Raw genomic sequence first — 20,724 nt, 5'->3', positions numbered from 1 at the left:
TCATAGTTACGGGATGAGGTTACTACCCACATGGCGCTCGCCATTACAGTGACAGATGGAGCATCTTGCTGCTTGTTACAGTAGAACCAGATTGACAGGAATATTAAAGCCTTTGTCAACACACACACACACACACACACACACACACACACACACACACAGACAGCTGCCTCTCCTTCCACCAGATAAAAAGGCTACACTGGAGTCACAAAGGCACGCATATTTAAAGGGGAAGTCCACTGTTTTTATACATCAAAGTCTGTTTACAAGTCTTTTGGAGGCTGCTACTGCATATGGGGGAAAAAGTTGTATAAAGCCTTTTATGGCTCCAGAGGGAGGCTTGAAATCTGATAAATGGCCTCAGGTGATGTCACTCGAGTCAGCGACGGTTAGGACTGAAGATTGAAAATGGAAATAATCAGTTTGTGTGGAGTTAAAAAGTAGTTTCACCCTCGTACTCGATGTCTCTAAACTGCTAGACGGGGTTTCTGCAGTTCCTTAAAACATTTTATAATGTATTTATTTTAAATATTATAAATATTAGGCCTTAAAAAGTCACTAAATAGTCTTAAATTTGCATTTGCTTCAATCATTTTATCTAATTTTATTCATCCATCTATCTGAAAAAATGTTACAGTTCTTAATAATACCATCTTTTCACTTTGCCACTTCTTACCTGTTGGCAAAATGTACATTAACCTGACTTTAATAGGTATATGCTTACATAAAACCTACCTCTGCATGGGACTACACACCTTATAAAGGTCTTAAAAGGCATTTAATTTAAGTGTCTGATACCTGTAGACACCTTGTTCGAATAACCACCCATCAGAGTTTCAGTGCGCTCTCCAACACATGCCGTGATGCACATACTCTTGTACTTGGGGTCTGATTCAATCTAATGCCATCCTTTTTTTTGTCTGACCTTTGTTCCCCTCTGTCTGCCTCTCAGCCCTACTCGAGTAAGACTCTGAAGCGAACCAGGAAGTTTGTTGTCGACGGCGTGGAGGTGAGCGTGACCACCTCCAAGATCATCAGGGATGATGAGAAGAAAGATGAGGAAATGAGATTCTTGAGGTATGCGAATAACTCCATCTGTCTACATAACACACATTCAGTTTCTGTTTTCATTCTTTGTGAATTAGAGCCATGAACTCTGCCATCTGTTTATTCCTGTCAGTACAGTGTACAGTAGAGTGGCCTGTTGGATGCTGCTTTTATACACAATTATCTCTTTTAAATTTGTCTTTTGACATGTGAGGTCACTATACTTGATTTTTAGCTCCTTTTAATTTGGTCTCACTGCCTGTCTTGGCCAGGTCTTCCTTGAAAAAGGGATTCTTAATCCAAATGGGACTCTCCTGGTTAAGTAAAGGTTAAAGAAAAAGCATACTATTTCAGGCATCCTCAGTCTCAGGCTTTTGCCCCTTGAGATTTGAGTTTATAAATACACAGAGTGTCATGGAAAAAGACTCATTTAGGTACTCTCTTTATATATATCTGTGGTTTGAGAGAAAAATAAAATGTCTCTGGAGTCAATTTTAGATCAGGGGGAAGGTTGGGTTAGCTGTATTTGGTGTTGGGAGTCTACATGTTAAAATACAATGATCGATAGTTTTATTTTTGTTGTCCAATAATTTGCACAGTGACAACAGTCTTGTCACTGCGCTACCCTTTAGAAGCCCTAAGGAGTTCCTGAATCCCAGTGCATTACTCATGCCATCTAGTGGTACACATATGTCATTGCATGTATCACTGCAGTAATACCAACAGACTTTGGTCTCATTGTTACAAGCACACTGACATGGCCCTTCAGAGGCTGAGAGGAAAAGGATTTCTGATATTTTAAAACAAGTAACTAATAAACTATATTCACTTCTGAAAAGTTGTTAAACTCACACACTAAAGCTGTATATATCGTAAATGTGTGTGTTCAGACGTCAGGAGCTGCGTGAGCTCCGTTTACTGCAAAAGGAAGAGCAGCGCGCTCAAGCCGGACTAAACGCCAAACTGGAAACACAGAGAGACCAGATGCAGAGACGTTTCGACCAGGAAATGAATGTAAGTCACCGTTTATCTCACTGCATTTTTTTTTTTTTTGTTCATGGAATGATTGGGAGGAGATGGATGTAATGTGGCAGGTATGATACAAAGCTCTGTAGGGCTGTTTCTTTATTCACCAAAGCTTACACTGATTTTGTTTTCTCTCATTTTGTCCCAGGCTAAGAAGAAACACTATGATGCAGAGCTGGAGAACCTGGAAAAGCACCAGAAGCAGACTATTGAGAAGATGGAAGGAGACCACCATGTTAAACTCAAAGAAGAGACTAAACGCATCAAATCAGAGCAGGAACGTGACTACCACAGGTTCCAGGATCAGTTAAAGCACAAGAAAAAGGAGGTATGTTTGAGATAAGGATGTGGGAAGGGAATGACAAAAAAAGCTTTTTGTACACGGGAATGATAGTCTTCTTCGTTCTCACATACCTTGCTTGCTTCCTTGTGTGTCCACTGTGTTTAAGTGTTGTGTTAGACTCAGTGAATACAGCTGAAGTTTGCCTCCTTTTGATACACTTAGGTAAAACACTCTGTTGATAAGCTGCCCAGAAGTCAGCGTAAAGAATCCTTGAAGCAGATGATGAATTCCTTTCAAGAAAAAAAGACAAGAGAAGTAAGTTGTTTCCTCGGCAGTCATTTGTGTTCACTGTGTTGTCATGAGTACTTCACTGAACTGGTTTGGACAAAAAATTAAATATTAGGACATTCATGAGAACATATCACCTACGATAAACTTTAGGAGGAGAAATTCTTGGCAGCCCAGAAGAACTACCTTGACACAACACTGAAGAGAATCATCTCCAACAACAAGAGAGAGATTGCAGAGATGGAGAGGGAATGCCTGAACAAGAAACACCAGCTAATCAGAGGTACGGTATCTGTTAAGCAAAGGGTTAATTCAATTCAAATGATCAAATGACCCCTAAGCCTTGTTGTTCTAAGCCCAACCCTGGTGTACTGAGATGTTACAGCGTTGACATAATGTGTTCAATATCTTTTGTAATTTCTTGTGTGACCTCTTTGCTTTGATCAGAGCGTGAGGCCACGATATGGGACATGGAGGAGAAGAATCTATATGAGCGACACCAGTTATTTAAGCAGCAGCTGAAAGACCAGTACTTCCTCCAGAGGCATCAGCTCCTCAAGAAGCACGAGAAGGTAAATCATAGCATTTACAGCTACTCTCGTCACAATATGTTTGCATCCACCATTCTACACTCGTTTAGCTTTGGGTAGCAAGTACATGTCAATACAAGTCTTCAATCAGAAATTAAATGTTCATTTTAAAATGTTTAGCAATCCAGCAGTTACCCTGCATCACTCAGAGCTTCCATCTGTGTCAGTTACTTTACATGGTCTCCCCTGCATACACGTGAAATGAATGCGCCAATGTGTGTATTTCCTGTGCCACCACAGGAGCAGGAACAGATGCAGTGCTACAATCAGCGAATGATTGAGATTCTTAAAGGCCGGCAACAGGTGGAGAAGAGCCGGCTGCCCAAGATTCAGCGCAGCGAGGCCAAGACCCGCATGGCCATGTTCAAGAAGAGCCTCCGCATCAACTCAACGGGCAGCTCCTCGGAGGACAGAGAGAAGATCAAACAGGTAAAGGGTAGCGAGGGTTTCATCACCACCATGTTCAAGCACTGAGTTGATCGTTATGTGACTCACTCCCTGTTGTCGCTCTTTAGTTTTCTCAGCAGGAGGAAAAGCGGCAGAAGACAGAGAGGCTGCATCAGCAGCAGAAACACGAGAACCAGATGAGGGAGATGACCGGCCAATGTGAAAGCAATGTCAGAGAGCTGCAGCAGCTACAGGTGAGTGAGGGGCAACACTTTCTCATTTTTATACTGTGGATCTTGTCACAGCATGGAAGTTTCCAAAGCAGTGCAGTCTGTAGGATGTTCTGGATAAACAGGCTGTAATTGTTAACAAGAGCTTGTTTTGTGCTTCAGAATGAAAAATGTCACCTGTTGGTTGAGAATGAGACTCAGAGGCTCAAACATCTGGATGAACATCACAACACGCTGCTGAAGGAGTGGAGGGATATGCTGAAACCCAGAAAGAAGGTGCGCTCCCTGTCACAGTGTTATTATGTGTTATATGCATGGTTCTAACACACAGAACTACACTCATTATGTTTATGTGTCACATAAAAGAAGGTGAGAATAAAGACATGCTGCTCTTTAAATGGTTAAGTAATCAAACTAGGAGTTGAACATTTTGGGAAACATGCTCATTTGATGTCATGCTAAGAGCTGGATGAGAAAACAAATGCTTTTCTTACCTGTGTAATAAAGGAGCTCTACACTATATTTAGAGTGTATCTGTGATATAGAGGCTGTCTGCACGCGGTTGTTAACATGTAGAGAGCTGAGCCAGCAGCTAACAGTCCTAACAACGACAACAGGAAGTACTGACCACTTCCCTTCCACAACGACACCATCCTGATATCAGCGGTAACCTCTGTATGAGTGCAGTGCAGAGTGACGGAGAGTAGCTGGGGACTCACATTCACTTACATGCATGGCTAAACTATCTACCACAACAGCTAATAGAGAAGCTCAGATTACCACAGACAGAGAGGTAGCGTGACTTCATTCTCAGCTCAGGACACCATTACCTACTATATCTTTACATAGCAAATACTGGTTTGCTACTGTATTAATGCTCTGAATATTGTATGGAGCTCCTTAAAGTAAAGAACTAGAGCCAGAAGGTGTTTAGCTGGGTTTAGCATAAAGAGTGGCAGCAAGAGGAAACAGCTAGCTTCTTCTCAAAGTTCAAGAATATGCATCATACACAAACAACGGGGGTTATATCTAAACTAAGATCACCTCATCTTCTTAGCAAGGAAGCGAATAAGTATATTTCCCAAGATTTCAACATTTTATACAAGAACTTGAGAACAAAAGTACGGAAACGTATTGCATTCACTTGACAAATAAAAAAAGCCCTGTTTTTCTGAGTAATTTTTTCTGTTTTTCTGAGTAATTTTTTCTGTTTTTCTGAGTATTTTTTTCCTGACTTTCCGTGGTAATTTTTTTCTGGTTTTTTTTTTTGGTAATTTTTTTCTGTTTTTCGTGGTAATTTTTTGCCTGAATGAGGAGACGAGATACTCCCACCTGGCACCTGCAAGTGACGCCTGCATCCATGGTGACTCCTGCTCATGGATGTATTTTGCATCCGTGCTCCTGCTCCTAGACAATTTCAACTACGGGAACAATAAGGGTAAGGCACGTAATTAGTTACACACAGGGTATGATAATCTAGCTATGTTTTGGACTGCATTCTTCTAGTGTAGGCCTATCGCTCAGTGTAACAGGTTAGGTTAGTAAGGGGTTGTAACAACGTTAGCTGACAACTGAAATCATGTTTGTCAGCTAACATCGTTACAACCTGTTACTAACCTAACCTGTTACATTGAGCGAGTGTGTAACTAATTACGTGCCAGGTGGGAGCTTCTCGCGAGATTTTGAAGTATCTCGTCTCCTCATTCAGGAAAAAAAATTACTACGAAAAACAGAAAAAAATTACCACAACAAGCAGAAAAAAATACCCCAAAAACAGAAAAAAATTACCAGGAAAAACAGGAACAAAATTACTCAGAAAAAAAGGAAAAAATTACTCAGAAAAACAGGGCTTTTTTTTTTTTATTTGTCAGGTGAATACAATACGCTTCCGTACAAAAGAGCAAAACGTGTCTGTTATTGTGCATTTTGGTGCTGCATGCATTTTGTATGTCCTTCATAAAACATTTCATAACATCACCATCTTTTTGGTCTACTTAGTCAACCAAATTCAATGAAGACTGCAGAACACACTGAAGCAGTGGTTCCCAACTGGTCCAGCCACAGGGTCCAGTTTTCTCCTTAGTCATTAGTTCAAGGTCCGCACAGTTTAATATATTCAGCGTCATACTTGCATTTGGCCACGTTGCGCTAATTTGCTGTCTCTTTAGAGTAGCTGTCTGTTAGTCACTCACTCTGCAGCACTTCAAAATAAAAGTTCTGTGCCAGGAACTCACTAAACTTTAAAATGAAGTGTGTTTTTTACAAACTAGTCACTTGCGGTCCATTCAGAATGGACCTGTGACCCACTTTTTGACCCCAACCCACCAGTTTGGAACCACTGCAGTAAAGAACAACGTTAGACAAGTTTACATCCCTCTGTAAGCTTGGTCAGTTAATCTCACTGCACCCTTCTTCTCCAACCCTAGGCCCTTGAAGAGGAGCTAAACATGAAGAAGAGGGAGCAGGAGGCTTTCTTCAGGATGAGTAGTAGTGATTACCCAAATCCAAGTTCTCCCAACAAACTCTCCAAGTTTGTGCCTTACCAGGACTCTTCCACCACGTAAAAACAACTGCTGTGACGTTGCACAATATCTCCTGGCCACTGTTAGCACCAACACACTCACATGTACACCCATGGGCGCTACAATAGCCTGTTGCCTCAGTTTTAATTTGCTTTGCCAGTGATGGCAGCATACCTATCCCTCCATTAGGTTCCTTAAATGTTTTAGTGAATATTTATGTTTTATCTCATGTTCTGTTCTCTTTTTTTCCTTTTTTTCTTTAAAGTGTTGTAGTTTTTGGATTTATAAAAAATTCATCATGTGCTTCACTTGATTGCAAAGCATTCGATCCCATACAGTGTTTCATTTCCTTCTTCTGTTCAAGTCTGCTTCTTATTGCTCACCAGTGAAACATGAGGAGAATACGATACAGTGGCTGTGGGATGAAGATACCAAACTAATAATTAGTAAATATTAAAGAGACAAAATACTATTTGGTTGGGGATAATTTCTTTTTACATAAGGAGGAAGTATGTTTCTGTGAGAGCTAGTGAGTTGGTACATAAGCACTTTTTGTTTAACTATCAGTGCTGTCTTCCGAGTATGATGACCAAAAACGCAACCAAAATTTAATAATGTACTGAGCTTTTCTTATTCTTTCCAGTTCTGTTTGCCTTGGCTCATTGACCTGTTTAGTCCGTAAGTCAGATGCATGTCTTAAAGCAGCTAAAGCAGCAACCTTATCCAGATTTATCACTGTAAATGCTAATTTAAATATTATCTCTTTTTTTAACACCCCTGGTATGAAGGATGTGCATATTATTTTGTATCTTGTTTGAAATGCGGGACAAGGCTAAAGATCGGATCAGAGTTTAATAGTTTCTTTTACGTGATTACTTAGAAATGAGGTTTTAACAGACGAGGAAAGACTCATTGTTATTCACATAGCTTGCTATGACATATTTTTTTTCTCTGTTGTATTTTTACTGTAGATTCAATCACACTGGATGGGAACTGACAAAGCCAAAGCAAAATACTGTTGTTCTTTGAAAGATGTGAGATAGGGGATTTAAATCTGAATTTAAAAAATTGTATTAAGTGTATAATTGTTATACTGTGTGCAGTAAATGCACTGCCTGCTAACCAAAGTGCAATATTACATGTATGTCTTTGCTAAGCATAAAGAGGTTTATTTTTCTTAATCTTTGCCTTCCTTTGCACTGAGAGGGGGAATAATATGAAGAGTTGAACTCCAAAAACAGATCTATCAACATTTTGAAAGAAATGGCATTGCGTAAAAATCATTCTATCTTTATAATCTTGAGTACTTGGGTAACAGATTCATTTTTCAAACGTTGAGCTGATTTTGGAACGTAACTCTTCATGTCATTTTTAAGGGAGTGCAACAATCCAGCCTGTGAGATATGTCTAGATGTTAAACCTTAAACTGAAAACTAAAGTTTGCAGCTGAGGAACTTGTTGCCTTTTTGAGTGAGCTTCTTTTAGAGCAGTTTGGCCTGCAGGTTTACGTTAAACCAGGTCAGCAATCAGGTACAGCTTAATCTTTCTCTCCCTCTCACAGTCTCTCAGAAGTATTTACGTTTGTTGTAAAATTGATCTTGTCTGTCATGTTTAATGGCTCTATGTAGGCCTCTCTGCCTCAGTTTACATGACATCGTATGTATGGAGGGGTTATAAGTGTGAATGAAACTGTATCAGAAGGAACCACTGTTGTAAATAACTTAATAAAGGCAGATTTTCTAATTAGTGGATTGCAGTGGAGGCTCTTATTCCTGTAATAGTATCATTAATACCATCAGCATGGTCATTCTGAATGTGGAAGACTAAGCTGAGAGAAAAGTTGGACATTTAATAGAGGGCAAGAGAAGGATCACCTGTTAGGTTATGTGCAGGATTCCTGAAGTTCCATTCAGTAAGATTCTTTCCATACATTTTAAAACCCAATCGCCATTTTGAGTTCTAATATCAGCAACACACTTTATTTACAATGACTATACATTGATTATTAGTATAGTAAAAAAAAATCTCATAGTAACATAAAACATTTCAAGACAACAGCATGTTATAAAAAAAGTCAAAGTATCATAAGTTTACAGTATTGTGAGTCATAAAAATGTAATTAAAATGTTACAGTATAGCATAGGTTAAAAATATTATAGTATGTCAAAGGAAGTCTTACAAATGTCATATTATAGTATGTCACCAAAAGGTCATAGAACACCATGCCATAAAAACTTAATATTATGTCATAAAAAAGCCATAGTATTGTGTGACAGTATAATATGCAATAAAAAAATACATTATAGTTTGTCATAAAAAAACGATTGCATAGTATGTCACAAAAAAATGTTAAAGTACGGTGTGCTACAAAAAATGTTATGTAAGTAATGTTTTAAGAAATGCCATAAAACATTAATCTTACAGTATGCCATACAAAAGTCTGGCAAATGGGACAAAAAAATCATAGTTATGCTAAAGACATATCCATGCTATGTATGTAAAATGACATAAAGAGTTATAGTGTATTTTGAGATTGAAAATAGTGTAATATGCCATAAAATATTCTGTATTAAAGTAAACCTTAAAAGTAAGTCGCAAAGACATCCTAATAATATAGTATGCCATAAATTGTCATACCATATAGTCAACCTAAATCATGAAAAAAAGTCATAGTATAGTATGTCATCCACAATCATGAAAAAACGTCATAGTATAGTATGTTGTCCAAAATCATGAAATAAAGTCAGAGTATAGTATGTCGTACAAAATTGTGGAAAAAGTCATAGTATAGTATGTCGTCCAATATCATGAGAAAATGTCATAGTATGTCGTCCAAAACCATGAAAAAAAGTCATAGTATAGCATGTCATCCAAAACCATTAAAAAAGTCATAGCATAGTATGTCATCCAAAATCACGAAAAAACGTCATAGTATACTATGTTGTTCAAAATCATGAAAAACAGTCATAGTATAGTATGTCGTACAAAATTGTGAAAAAAAAGTCATAGTATAGTATGTTGTTCAAAATCATGAAAAAAAGTCATAGTATAGTATGTTGTTCAAAATCATAAAAAAGTCATGGTATAGTATGTCGTACAAAATTGTGAAAAAAAGTCATAGTATAGTATGTCGTCCAAAATCATAAAAAAGTCATGGTATAGTATGTCATCCAAAATCAAGAAAAAACGTCATAGTATACTATGTTGTTCAAAATCATGAAAAACAGTCATAGTATAGTATGTCGTACATAATTGTAAAAAAAAAGCCATAGTATAGTATGTTGTTCAAAATCATGAAAAAAGTCATAGTATAGTATGTCGTCCAAAATCATAAAAAAGTCATGGCATAGTATGTCATCCAAAATCAAGAAAAAATGTCATAGTATAGTATGTTGTCCAAAATCATGAAAAAAAGTCATAACACAGTATATTGTTCAAAATCATGAAATAAAGTCATAGTATAGTATGTTGTTCAAAATCATGACAAAATGTCATAGTATAGTATGATGTTCAAAATCATGAAAAAAGTCATAGTATAGTATGTCGTCCAAAACGATTAAAAAAGGCATAGTATAGTATGTCGTCCAAAATCATAAAAAAGTCATAGTATAGTATGTCATCCAAAATCACGAAAAAAAGTCATAGTATAGTATGTTGTCCAAAATCATGAAATAAAGTCATAGTATAGTATGTTGTTCAAAATCATGAAAAAACATCATAGTACAGTATGTCGTCCAAAATAATGAAAAAAAGTCATAGTATGTCATCCAAAATCATGAAAAAAAGTCATAGTATAGTATGTTGTTCAAAATAGTGGGAAAAAAAGTCATAGTATAGTATGTCATCCAAAATCATGAAAAAATGTCATAGTATAGTATGTTGTTCAAAATAATGAAAAAATGTCATAGTATAGTATGTTGTTCAAAATCATGAAATAAAGTAATAGTATAGTATGCCGTCCAAAATAATGAAAAAAAGTCAAAGTATAGTATGTCGTCCAAAATAATGAAAAAAAGTCATGAAAAAATGTCATAGTATAGTATGTTGTTCAAAATCATGAAAAAAAGTCATAGTATAGTATGTTGTTCAAAATCATGAAAAAAAGTCATAGTATAGTATGTCATCCAAAATCATGAAAAAATGTCATAGTATAGTATGTTGTCCAAAATCATGAAATAAAGTCAGAGTATAGTATGTTGTTCAAAATCATGAAAAAATGTCATAGCATAGTATGTTGTCCAAAATCATGAAATAAAGTCATAGTATAGTATGTCGTCCAAAATAATGAAAAAATGTCATAGTATAGTATGTTGTTCAAAATCATGAAATAAAGTCACAGTATATTCTGTTGTTCAAAATCATGAAATAAAGTCATAGTATAGTATGTCGTCCAAAATCATGAAAAAAGTCATAGTACAGCATGTTGTTCAAAATCATGAAAAAACAACTAATATAGTATGTTGTTCAAAATCATGAAAAAAGTCATAGTATGTTGTCCGAAATCATGAAAAAAAAGTCATAGTATAGTATGTTGTTCAAAATAGTGGAAAAAAAAGTCATAGTAAAGTATGTTGTCCAAAATAATGAAAAAAACGACTAATATAGTATGTTCTAAATCATGAAAAAAGTCATAGTATAGTATGTTGTCCAAAATCATGAAAAAAAGTCATAGTATACTATGTTGTTCAAAATCATGAAAAAAAGTCATAGTATAGTATGTCGTCCAAAATCATGAAAAAAAGTCATAGTATAGTGTTGTCCAAAATCATGAAAAAAAGTCATAGTATAGTATGTCGTCCAAAATCATGAAAAACATCATAGTAAAGTATGTCGTCCAAAATCATGAAAAAAAGTCAAAGTATAGTATGTTGTTCAAAATCATGAAAAAAAGTCATAGTATAGTATGTCGTCCAAAATCATGAAAAACATCATAGTATAGTATGTCATCCAAAATCATGAAAAAATGTCAGAGCATAGTTTGTTGTCCAAAATCATGAAAAAAGTCATAGTATAGTATGTTGTTCAAAATCATGAAATAAAGTCATAGTATAGCATGTCGTTCAAAATCATGAAAAAAGTCATAGCATAGTATGTCATCCAAAATCATGAAAAAATGTCAGAGCATAGTTTGTTGTCCAAAATCATGAAAAAATGTCATAGTATACTATGTTGTTCAAAATCATGAAATAAAGTCATAGTATAGTATGTTGTCCAAAATCATGAAAAAAAAGTCATAGTATAGTATGTTGTTCAAAATCATGAAAAAAAAGTCATAGTATAGTATGTCGTTCAAAATCATGAAAAAAAGTCATAGTATAGTATGTCGTCCAAAATCATGAAAAAAGTCATAGCATAGTATGTCGTCCAAAATCATGAAAAAATGTCAGAGCATAGTATGTCGTCCAAAATCATGAAAAAAAAGTCATAGTATAGTATGATGTCCAAAATCATGAAAAAATGTCATAGTATACTGTTGTTTAAAATCATGAAAAAAAAGTCATAGTATAGTATGTCATCCAAAATAATGAAAAAATGTCACAGTATAGTACTGTATGTCATCCAAAATCATGAAAAAATGTCATAGTATAGTATGTTGTTCAAAATCATGAAAAAAAGTCGTAGCATAGTATGCCAAAAATTACTTTAAATTTACTTTTTTTATTAGATTTTTTCCTCAGTTCAATCAGGATAAAACCCACAACCTCAGTCTCTGGATCCATCGATATTGTATGTAAATTATTGTTTAAATTCATGTTCATTGGCTAGGAGTATTTTTTTTCACTGCCTTTGCTGAGAATTCACTTGTTCCTTTGTGCCCCCACCAACTGTTAAGCAGTGGGAAAGCATGAAAGGGTTATTTCTTGAATGAAACTGACAGGAGTGTATGTGAATCACACCACCTGTGTGCGTGATGTAGACATAACAAGGACCGACTGGTAAAAAACGCAGCTCCATAATGCTACTCGTTGTCAAAAAACTCTACAGGGTACCTAACGATAAACATATTGAGTGAAAAAAATTAAAAACAAACAAAAAAGTAAAAGATAAATAAACATTTTTGGGGGGATCTTAAGATACCAATTCAGACACAGTAAGACAGCTGAACTGAAAAATCTTAAACTTTTATTGAATTAAGTAAAAGAAGACACAATGTAATGAAAAATACATAGCAAAAAAAGTAAATAAGATTACAATACTGAAATGATGACACCATCAACCCATACATTTGCCTTACATTGTACTGTAGCTTCCTTCTTTTTCTCCTCAATTATACAATTTCTTCTTAGTAGTTGGTAACATTCTGTCCTTTCTTTATAAAACATAGCTGGAAGGTGGAATAATATAGCGACTAGAAGCAGAGTTACAGCTTGTAGCCTTGTCTGATTGTTTAGAGAACCATGAATGTACAGTACATTTTTATGTTCCAATTTTGCTTATCAACTGTTTCGTAAACCTAACGCTTCATTCAAAAAATGAATAGTAGACAACAATTTCTGGACCACTTGGTGTGACATTAGCAGCCAGTTGTGTCACATACTTTTCTTGAGTGACTTTTTGTATCTCGACAGACACAGAAACAAAAATGACACAACCCTCTGTATTTCCCCATAAACCTACAAACACAGCTCCTTCTTGGCTCTTTCTTCCTCTAATCCCTTCATCAGTACAGAGTTAAAGACCTTACAGATGGACCATCAAAGAAAAAGTGACAACAGCTATGATATGCCTCTCATTTCTGTACAATAAAAAATAATTTGCTATACTGACCATGCTTGAGACCAGTCAAGCATTTATGTAAAACATTATTTTTATACAATGGTCGTCCTTTCGCTGTTATTTGAGCACCAAACCACGGTTATGAACAGACTGTACACTTACAATACTGTAAATCATTGCACAAATCATGTAATCACTTATTTCTTAGGTCAGACATCTGGTACAGACAGATGTGCTCTGCAAGTCACATTTCACTTATTGTTTGGGTGTAACATAACATAATCATGTTAAAATACTTTGACAGAGAGCTTCTTTTCAACTTGTCAGTCTCATCTTTACATTGGTGGATATTTTTTTTTTTTTTTTTTATACAGTGCGTATAAAAAAAGAACATTGCTAATACAAATGTCAAACTAAAAAAAACAATGCACTCTGGCTTCCTTCAGCATGTGCAAACCCCAAAGTGATCTCATATGAAATGACTGAAAAAGTGCACACCTTTACAAGTCACTGCAACATGAATTATGCAGTCCACGATGAAAAGCATTACAATAGCACAAAAACGAATATGCATGTTTCTTGTATAACAAACAGCACTTCTACTTGGCAAAGACATCTCTTTTAGTAATTGCTAATAGCACTTGAGAGCCCAGATGTAGTCATTGAACTCCCCCAGTGAGTTCATGTGCAGCCTTTATTTAAGGGATATATGATTTTTTTTTTTGTCTACTGCTGGATTTGAACAACTAGTGTTTTATCCTGGGATGTAGATTTTTAGTCAAAGGTTTTTTAGTTTCCAACAAGGACTATGCCTACAGTTGCATACAGTATATTAAGCACTGAAGCACTTTGCATATAATATAGAGGCACCATATCATAGAAGGCATGGGTGGAGATACATTTACTGCTGCTCTAGCGTCTAGCCTATTTATTGGCAAGACTGACAAAGGCTGAGACTAGCATATGGCAACAAAAGCAACTTACTTTCTTTTAAATGTAAAACGACGATAAAGACAAAAGTAAACATCACAAGACCCAACAAGGTCATGTGTTATTGCTGGTTCAGTTTAGGTAGAATTTTTTTTTTTTTTATCAAAATGCAACATAACAAAAACATGTCACTTTAAAAAAACAAAAGGTACCTATAAATTAAAAAAAGATGCTATTAAGCTACAAAGTAGTGATATTTTGTTCATTTAAATCATTAGTTTGTTTATTTATTCATATGGCAACACACTAAGGTTTCTTGCTCAGGTAATTTGAGGGAATCCAGCTCTCAACGTCTTGTCCTACATTTTTACAGAACCACCAGCCGCTGCTGTTTTTTTCCAGAACCTCAAACACCGTACCCACCTTGAAGCTGGATGTTTGGTCATCCCCTTCAAAGTCCGCCACAGCTAGATACAGCTCATCCTTACTGGGCTCCATGAGTAAAGGTGGAAGCTTGTCCTTTGGCGGCCCCGGCTTCTCACTCTTCACCTGGGGCTTGGGAGGAATTGGGACTTTATTCATTTTGGGCTCTTCTTTCTCTTTGCTTGGAGGTGCCTGAGCAAATGCTTTGGGTTTAGGGGGAGGGGGTCTGCTGAGTTGAGGTGCCGGGCCCTTGGGAGGATCCTGGATTTCTCTTAGAGGGGCTGGAGCTTTGGGCTCAGTCGGGCTGGATGGGTCGGTCTTCTTGGGAGGAGGAGGTCTCCTTGGAGCCATGGCAGGGGGTCTCTGTGGGGGATCCTTGTGGGGGGGCACTGCTGGTTTTGCAGGGGGTGATGAGCTCTCCTGGCTATGACCATTCATGTGTTTTGGGGGAAGTTTTGGCTCGTCGCAGTGCTTACCATTGTTGAGAGTAGGGATATGAATTGGGGGGGAACTAGAGGGGGCACTGGGATGGGAACTATTTACTGTGGTGTCATTTTGATGGTTCACCTCAGCTGACGCGGAGCCAGGATCCGCAGGTTTCGATGGCCTCAGCTTGCTTCTCAGGTTGGTGATGTCTAGTTTGTTCTCAGCCGGAGGATCTGGCTTTGCAGCTGGGGCAGGTTTAGGTCGGATCACTGGCTTCGGCTTCATGAACACTGCTGGACCAGCTACCTCTGGTTTCTCCTCCTGCACCTCTGCTTTGGGTTTTGGTGGCTGTTTAGGTACGGGTTTCAGATTAAACTTCTTCACCTCTTTGGCAGAGATCTTGTGGCCACATTCAAGACCCATCTCATTTCGGAGGTGAAGAGCTTTGCTCTTATCTTCTTTCTTGGTCTCTGGTGGTTTGTCCTGTTTGAAGGGGGGTGCTTTGGGTGTAACCAGTGGCATTATGACCCCAGGAGCTGGGGGCTTTGGAGGCAAAGGTTTGGAATGATCAACCCTCACTTTCTCGGATACCTCCAATTCAAAGCTCTTATTAATGGACTCCCTACGAGGTGGCAGAGCCGGTTTCTCTTCAGCTGGAGGGGCGGCTGGGGCTGGTGGTAAAGGCCCAGTCTTGCTGGCACCGGACTTCCAATCTCTCAGCTTAGGCCGGGCACAGGAGTCAGGGGCTGTGGTTGGCTCATCTGGTAAAGGCTTGGACCAGCTGTCGTCTGTGCCTGAAGAACCACCGTCTTCAAGTCTCAGCTTCTCCATCTCATTGGGCAGAGGGGCAAGGAAATTAGGTCGCAGGGCATTACTGGTCTTCTTGTACTTGTCGATAAAGGTGGCAGGGGCCCAGCCCTCTTTGTCATCTATCTGGATGTACCACCAACCACCACTATTCTTCTCGATCACCTGGTGGGTTAAAAACAAACAACAAAAAAAAAAGGAGTCATTGCATTTTACTTTTAATCTTAAAATTGAATGATGCAAGTAAATAAAAAGACAAATCTACAAATCTTTACTCAAACAAAAAGTTCCCCTACATTCTTAATTTTAGTACATCTTTGGGAAGTTCCTGACCCACCTCAACTTTGATTCCTGCTTGGAAGCTAATACCATCAGGGATGGTAGTCTGGAAGTCTGCTATGGTGTAGAACTCTTCCTCAACCTGAGGAGGTACAGGTGGCTTGGGTAGGTTTGTACCACGTGGCTGTAGAATGTGAGCAGACACATAAAGATTTTGTTGAGAAAAACTGAGCTATTTTCCAAAACAGAAATCCCCACTGTGTGTGTTAGAGATTTGAATTGGATCTCTTACAATGGTAAGATCTCTGCGTGGAGGAGGTCTGTGTCTTGCTCCCACTTCTGTGGAGGGAAAAGACATTATGCAATTAATAATTTTGTTAAGTAATATACTTGCATAGCAGTCATAAAACAGTTTATTGGATTTGGAGTTCACTTACTGCTTTTGCTGTCAGAAAAAAATGAGAGTCTGTTTTCTTTTTGGCTGTTGTCTCGGTTCTCTTTGGCTGCGTTGTTTTGCTGGTTCTGTTTAGAAAACCCATCTAGGTCATTGGTGCTGGCATGAACACCAGCGCCTGCTGACTGCTTCTGGCCCTGGATGTCAGTCTTCTTCAGGTAGGAGGCTGGGGCCCAGCCCTCACGGCCCTGGTACCTGAGCGGAGAAGAGATGTACAATCAGTGGCTGAAAAAAACTGCCTGGGTAGACTTTACTGGCAGTCTGTACAATGAAATAAGTTGGTTAAGGATTTTTTTCCCCAAAAATATTATGTAGGATATGATATCAATTCATGTTTTTAAATACATGTACTTGTCTCATTAGTAAATTAAGGGTGCTTTCAGACCTAGAGTTGTCTTGCTTTGATCCGTATCAGGGACTAATTTTGTTACAAAGTTGCATAATTCCCTAGAGTTGGTTCGTGTTCTCACGGCAGCATTTACAAGCGGACCAGATCAAATGCCTTGCTTGAGAAAGCTGCTCTTGATTGGTCAGAATTCCCATACGGGAAAAATCCAGGAAGTAAACAAAACGTTGAAGAAGAGTACACTTGCAAGATAAATGTGACACTTTCTAATGTCACAGTGGAGGGACAACTACGCAGGTTGATTTTAGCGCTGCTCATCGTGGACTATATTGCTGTCATTGTTCATTTTAGTCAAACCATACAGTTTGAAAACGAGGCGCGGCTCCAATTAGAAAACAATGTTTTGATGCATTGGATGTGCTGAATGTGCATATTAAGGCAGTACAGGAGGAGGTGCACATTAATAATCCTCCAGGACTGTAACATGCTCATGTTTAACCCAAACAATGTGTCATGTGACTGCAGTTGGTTCGGATCGAGGTTGTTACACATTCTCACCACAAACGAACCGCACCAGAGTTCATTTGTAACCGGACCGAGACCACCTCTTCAAGAAGGTCTAGGTCCAATATTTTTGGTGCACACCCAAGTGAGATTGTTGTGTTCACACCTGCCCAAACAAACCGCATTTAGGGGGCAAATGAACTTGAGTTTGATTGAACCGAACCAAACAGGGCAGGTATGAAAGCACCCCAAGACTTCATAATATTTACTTTTCCAGAGTTAAGGTAATTGATTTTATACCTGATCTTCCACCAGCCCTCCAGGTTCTTCTGAATCACCTCGACAATCATGCCTCTCTCCAGGTCGATCTCATCCTGGTCCCTGGCCGAGTACGGGTAAATCACTGAATACTTCTCCTCTGGAGTCATAAAAAGACAACATTGTTAGATATAAGAGCATGTCTGCTTTGAAGATTACTGTGCATAGGTTCACAAAGAGCACAAATAAATGCTGATGTAGGATAATAGCATGGGAGACAAAGCACACAGGGGCACATTTGGATTACAATTGCTTTCCTGTAACTTTAACTTTAACATTCAAACTGCAGTTAAGGTGTCAGAGTGTAGTGCTGCATTTATAAAGTGATTTAAACTTGTTAAAGGTATACAGTAAAAATGTCTGCAACCATTCAAAGAAAAGGCTCAGAATCATTTCTCCATCACAATAATCCTTATATAATTTAGGATGAGAGACTATAATTGGTATAGAGGTGCATTAGTTTTACATTAGCCAACTGATTAAATGAGGCAAGGCTTGAGCAGCATCTTGTGGAGGGAGAAGATGTAAGATACACACATGTGCAACACACAAAACACACATACAACCTCCACAAATATTAACCACAAACAGGACAAACTTGTTACTGTACTAGAAATGCAGCCATGTCTACTATTCTAAGTATTATTTCTACTATTATTCTATATTATTGGTATTATATGCAATACTACAGTGTGTTTAATGTTTTCAATGAATGATGATAAGATGATAAATCGTTTTTTAATCAATTTATCTTTTTATTCACATGGAATAAAAATACACAATCCACTTTGCATGCAAGGATTTAATTGACATGCTTGGATGTCTCATGCAACAAACATTTCATGCATACACATCAACAAACAAACATGCACACACTTGTGTATGCATGTGTGCGCGCACACACACACACGCGCACACACACACACACACACGCACACACACATTTAGAATAGGGGGAAAAGAAAGGCGTGCGCTCCACCTTGCCCAAAGCCTGTGCTGAATAGATCCCCTAAAGTTCTGCGACGACCCACGTGCCTTGGCAGTGACCAGAATCTCCGAGGCACTGACATCCCAGCACAGTAAGTGGGGCAAAATAGGAAGTGAACATTACATATGCCATCTGGAGGATGTTTTCATCCTAAATGAAAGCATTTTCAGTATTGGTGGGCCTAGTCGAAATCAAAGCACTACACCTGGCAGGCCCAGTGCTGTTTTACCCATTTACTGACAAGATAATCCCTCTAGGTTTGTGCACATTTTAGCTGTTTTCATCAGAGTGTTACAGATTCCATCCATGTTGGATGGCATATTTATTTCCCTTTTTACCCCCTTTCCTGTCTCAAACCCTCTGCGCTGTCCTGACCAGTATGTTGGAGACTATTGGTGCTGCTTAAAAAGATATCTTAACCTAAAACGTGTTAGTTTAATAGCAGGTTATAGACCACATACTTCATGGTTAATTATGATCTGTGGGGTGATGTTGGCCCTGAGCTTTGTCTTAGGACTATGTCATTAAATCACTCTCATGATTGGAAGACTTGCAGACCTGGTACTGACAAGCATAGGGAAAACTTGGTCATACTTAATAATGTACTGGCTGAATTGCTGATTGATTATTCCTTTAGCCAAGGAGGTTATGTTAGCGGTTTTGTTTGTTTGTCAGCACGATTATGAGAATTCTAATGGCACGACTTTCATGAAAGTTGGTGGAAGGGTGTAGCATGGGTCAGGAGAGAACCCGTGAGATTGTGGAGCAGATCCATCCACTGGGCACATACACAAGTTGTTTTTTCTCATTAACATTGCGAGATAGAGCATTTAGACTCGGCTGAGGTCTAGTCTAGTTTTCTTCTCTTTTTGTACTATATTTCTATGTCTATGATAATGTCAATGCATCTGTAATTCCAGGTCTCTGAGGAATGACCTGCCCAACAAGGACAGGGCAGCCTGCTCAGTGTGCACTTTTAAACCATGTATTTCTCAGGCTGGCCAAAACTTGAATTATGGTCTGTAATTTGCATATTGGCTGGGTACTGTTCCTTACTTAGTAATGCTCCTACCATGTGCTGCACTGTATCATTACAGTATATTACCAGCATCATTCTTTGAACATCTACATTGAGTTTTTCTTTTTATTCTCACCCCAATTCACGTCACAGATGTTTTTCCCTCCCTGTGTCATTTAACATATATTTTATACATGTAACATATATCATTCATATTTCTGTTCTTGAGGGCAACAAACATCTGCAGGATATAATGTGCATCAAAACACTCGCACGCATTGCCTATACACTAGCATTGTCACACCAACGCACAAGAATTTTTTGTCAAAATTGCATAAAAGTTCTGTTTTACTTCTACGTGCTCTTATTATTCAAAGGTTAAGAAAACGTACACACACAGTTGGGTTTGAGAGTAAATGAGGTTTGAGTAAATGCTTGATGGGCACTTTAAATCCTAAACTTTTCCATTAGGGAATCATATCTGAAATAATAGCAGCTAGGTGGAAAGTTATGTGTACCTTCTTCCCCTGGAAAAGAGAAGTCATCGGGGTCATCCTGTGCTTCAAGGCAGGTGGCAGGAACCCAGCCCTGGGCATCATCTGAGCTGACAAACCACCACCCTAAATGAAAAGAATATAAACAATATCAAGAGAAAATTCTATTCAAGTTAAAGATTTGCAGTAATTCATTGTTGAAATGCATGATGGATATTTGTATTCTTTCAGGTTTATCTTCCAAATACTTGTTACATACAAGTCAAGTTTCCGTACAAATGTCGGTTTAATTTTAACAGACTTTGCAGAAAGTCAACAAAAGAAATTGTGAATAATTGCACGTTTCCATCCACTGCTGTAATGCACATATCAGGAGCTGGGCACATCAAGATTCATCATTTGTAGTCTGGTCTCTGGTCTGGTGTTATTAAACCATTGCAGAAGAAGAGGGCGCAACAAGAAGACGCAATTAAAAAAGTGCCAGTCAAATCTCAAACAGCGGCTGACCCTGTGTGAGACATGATGGAAGTGTGGAACTTGTGTTTTTCATGTATTAATTTGAGGAACATTACGATTCCCACACCATCTAATTTAGCATCTTCGTCAAAGACATCACAGCTGTCAACTGAGGCTGATGTTTCCACTAT

General features: G+C 38.0%; 2 protein-coding genes across 5 annotated transcripts in view; one reads left to right on the top strand and one right to left on the bottom strand.

Moving 5' to 3' along the window:
• stk10 (serine/threonine kinase 10) overlaps positions 1-8,119 on the top strand; it is a 56,385-nt gene extending 48,266 nt beyond the window's left edge. The window contains exons 11-20 of the mRNA XM_033645454.2: positions 953-1,077; positions 1,938-2,061; positions 2,222-2,401; positions 2,579-2,671; positions 2,798-2,927; positions 3,092-3,216; positions 3,475-3,663; positions 3,750-3,875; positions 4,014-4,127; positions 6,278-8,119. Of these exons, the coding sequence (XP_033501345.1) occupies positions 953-1,077; positions 1,938-2,061; positions 2,222-2,401; positions 2,579-2,671; positions 2,798-2,927; positions 3,092-3,216; positions 3,475-3,663; positions 3,750-3,875; positions 4,014-4,127; positions 6,278-6,415 (1,344 nt within the window). The 3' untranslated portion in view covers positions 6,416-8,119. The remainder of the gene's footprint in view (positions 1-952; positions 1,078-1,937; positions 2,062-2,221; positions 2,402-2,578; positions 2,672-2,797; positions 2,928-3,091; positions 3,217-3,474; positions 3,664-3,749; positions 3,876-4,013; positions 4,128-6,277) is intronic.
• A 4,355-nt stretch (positions 8,120-12,474) lies between these two features.
• The window catches only part of sh3pxd2b (SH3 and PX domains 2B), a 52,421-nt gene continuing 44,171 nt past the window's right edge, over positions 12,475-20,724 (bottom strand). For 2 of the 4 annotated variants that reach the window (XM_033643410.2, XM_033643418.2), the window contains 7 exons: positions 20,102-20,203; positions 18,557-18,640; positions 17,560-17,677; positions 16,393-16,604; positions 16,248-16,294; positions 16,014-16,139; positions 12,475-15,841 (listed from right to left, as the gene is read on the bottom strand). In XM_033643410.2, coding sequence (XP_033499301.1) covers positions 14,327-15,841; positions 16,014-16,139; positions 16,248-16,294; positions 16,393-16,604; positions 17,560-17,677; positions 18,557-18,640; positions 20,102-20,203 — 2,204 coding nt within the window. In that variant the 3' untranslated portion in view covers positions 12,475-14,326. The remainder of the gene's footprint in view (positions 15,842-16,013; positions 16,140-16,247; positions 16,295-16,392; positions 16,605-17,559; positions 17,678-18,556; positions 18,641-20,101; positions 20,204-20,724) is intronic. The other 2 variants (XM_033643427.2, XM_033643435.2) reach the window with 1 other exon arrangement.

The sequence above is a fragment of the Epinephelus lanceolatus genome, chromosome 11 (genome assembly GCF_041903045.1).
Source record: "Epinephelus lanceolatus isolate andai-2023 chromosome 11, ASM4190304v1, whole genome shotgun sequence".
Lineage (NCBI taxonomy): Eukaryota > Metazoa > Chordata > Actinopteri > Perciformes > Serranidae > Epinephelus > Epinephelus lanceolatus.
This window is presented reverse-complemented; position numbering and strand designations above follow the sequence as displayed.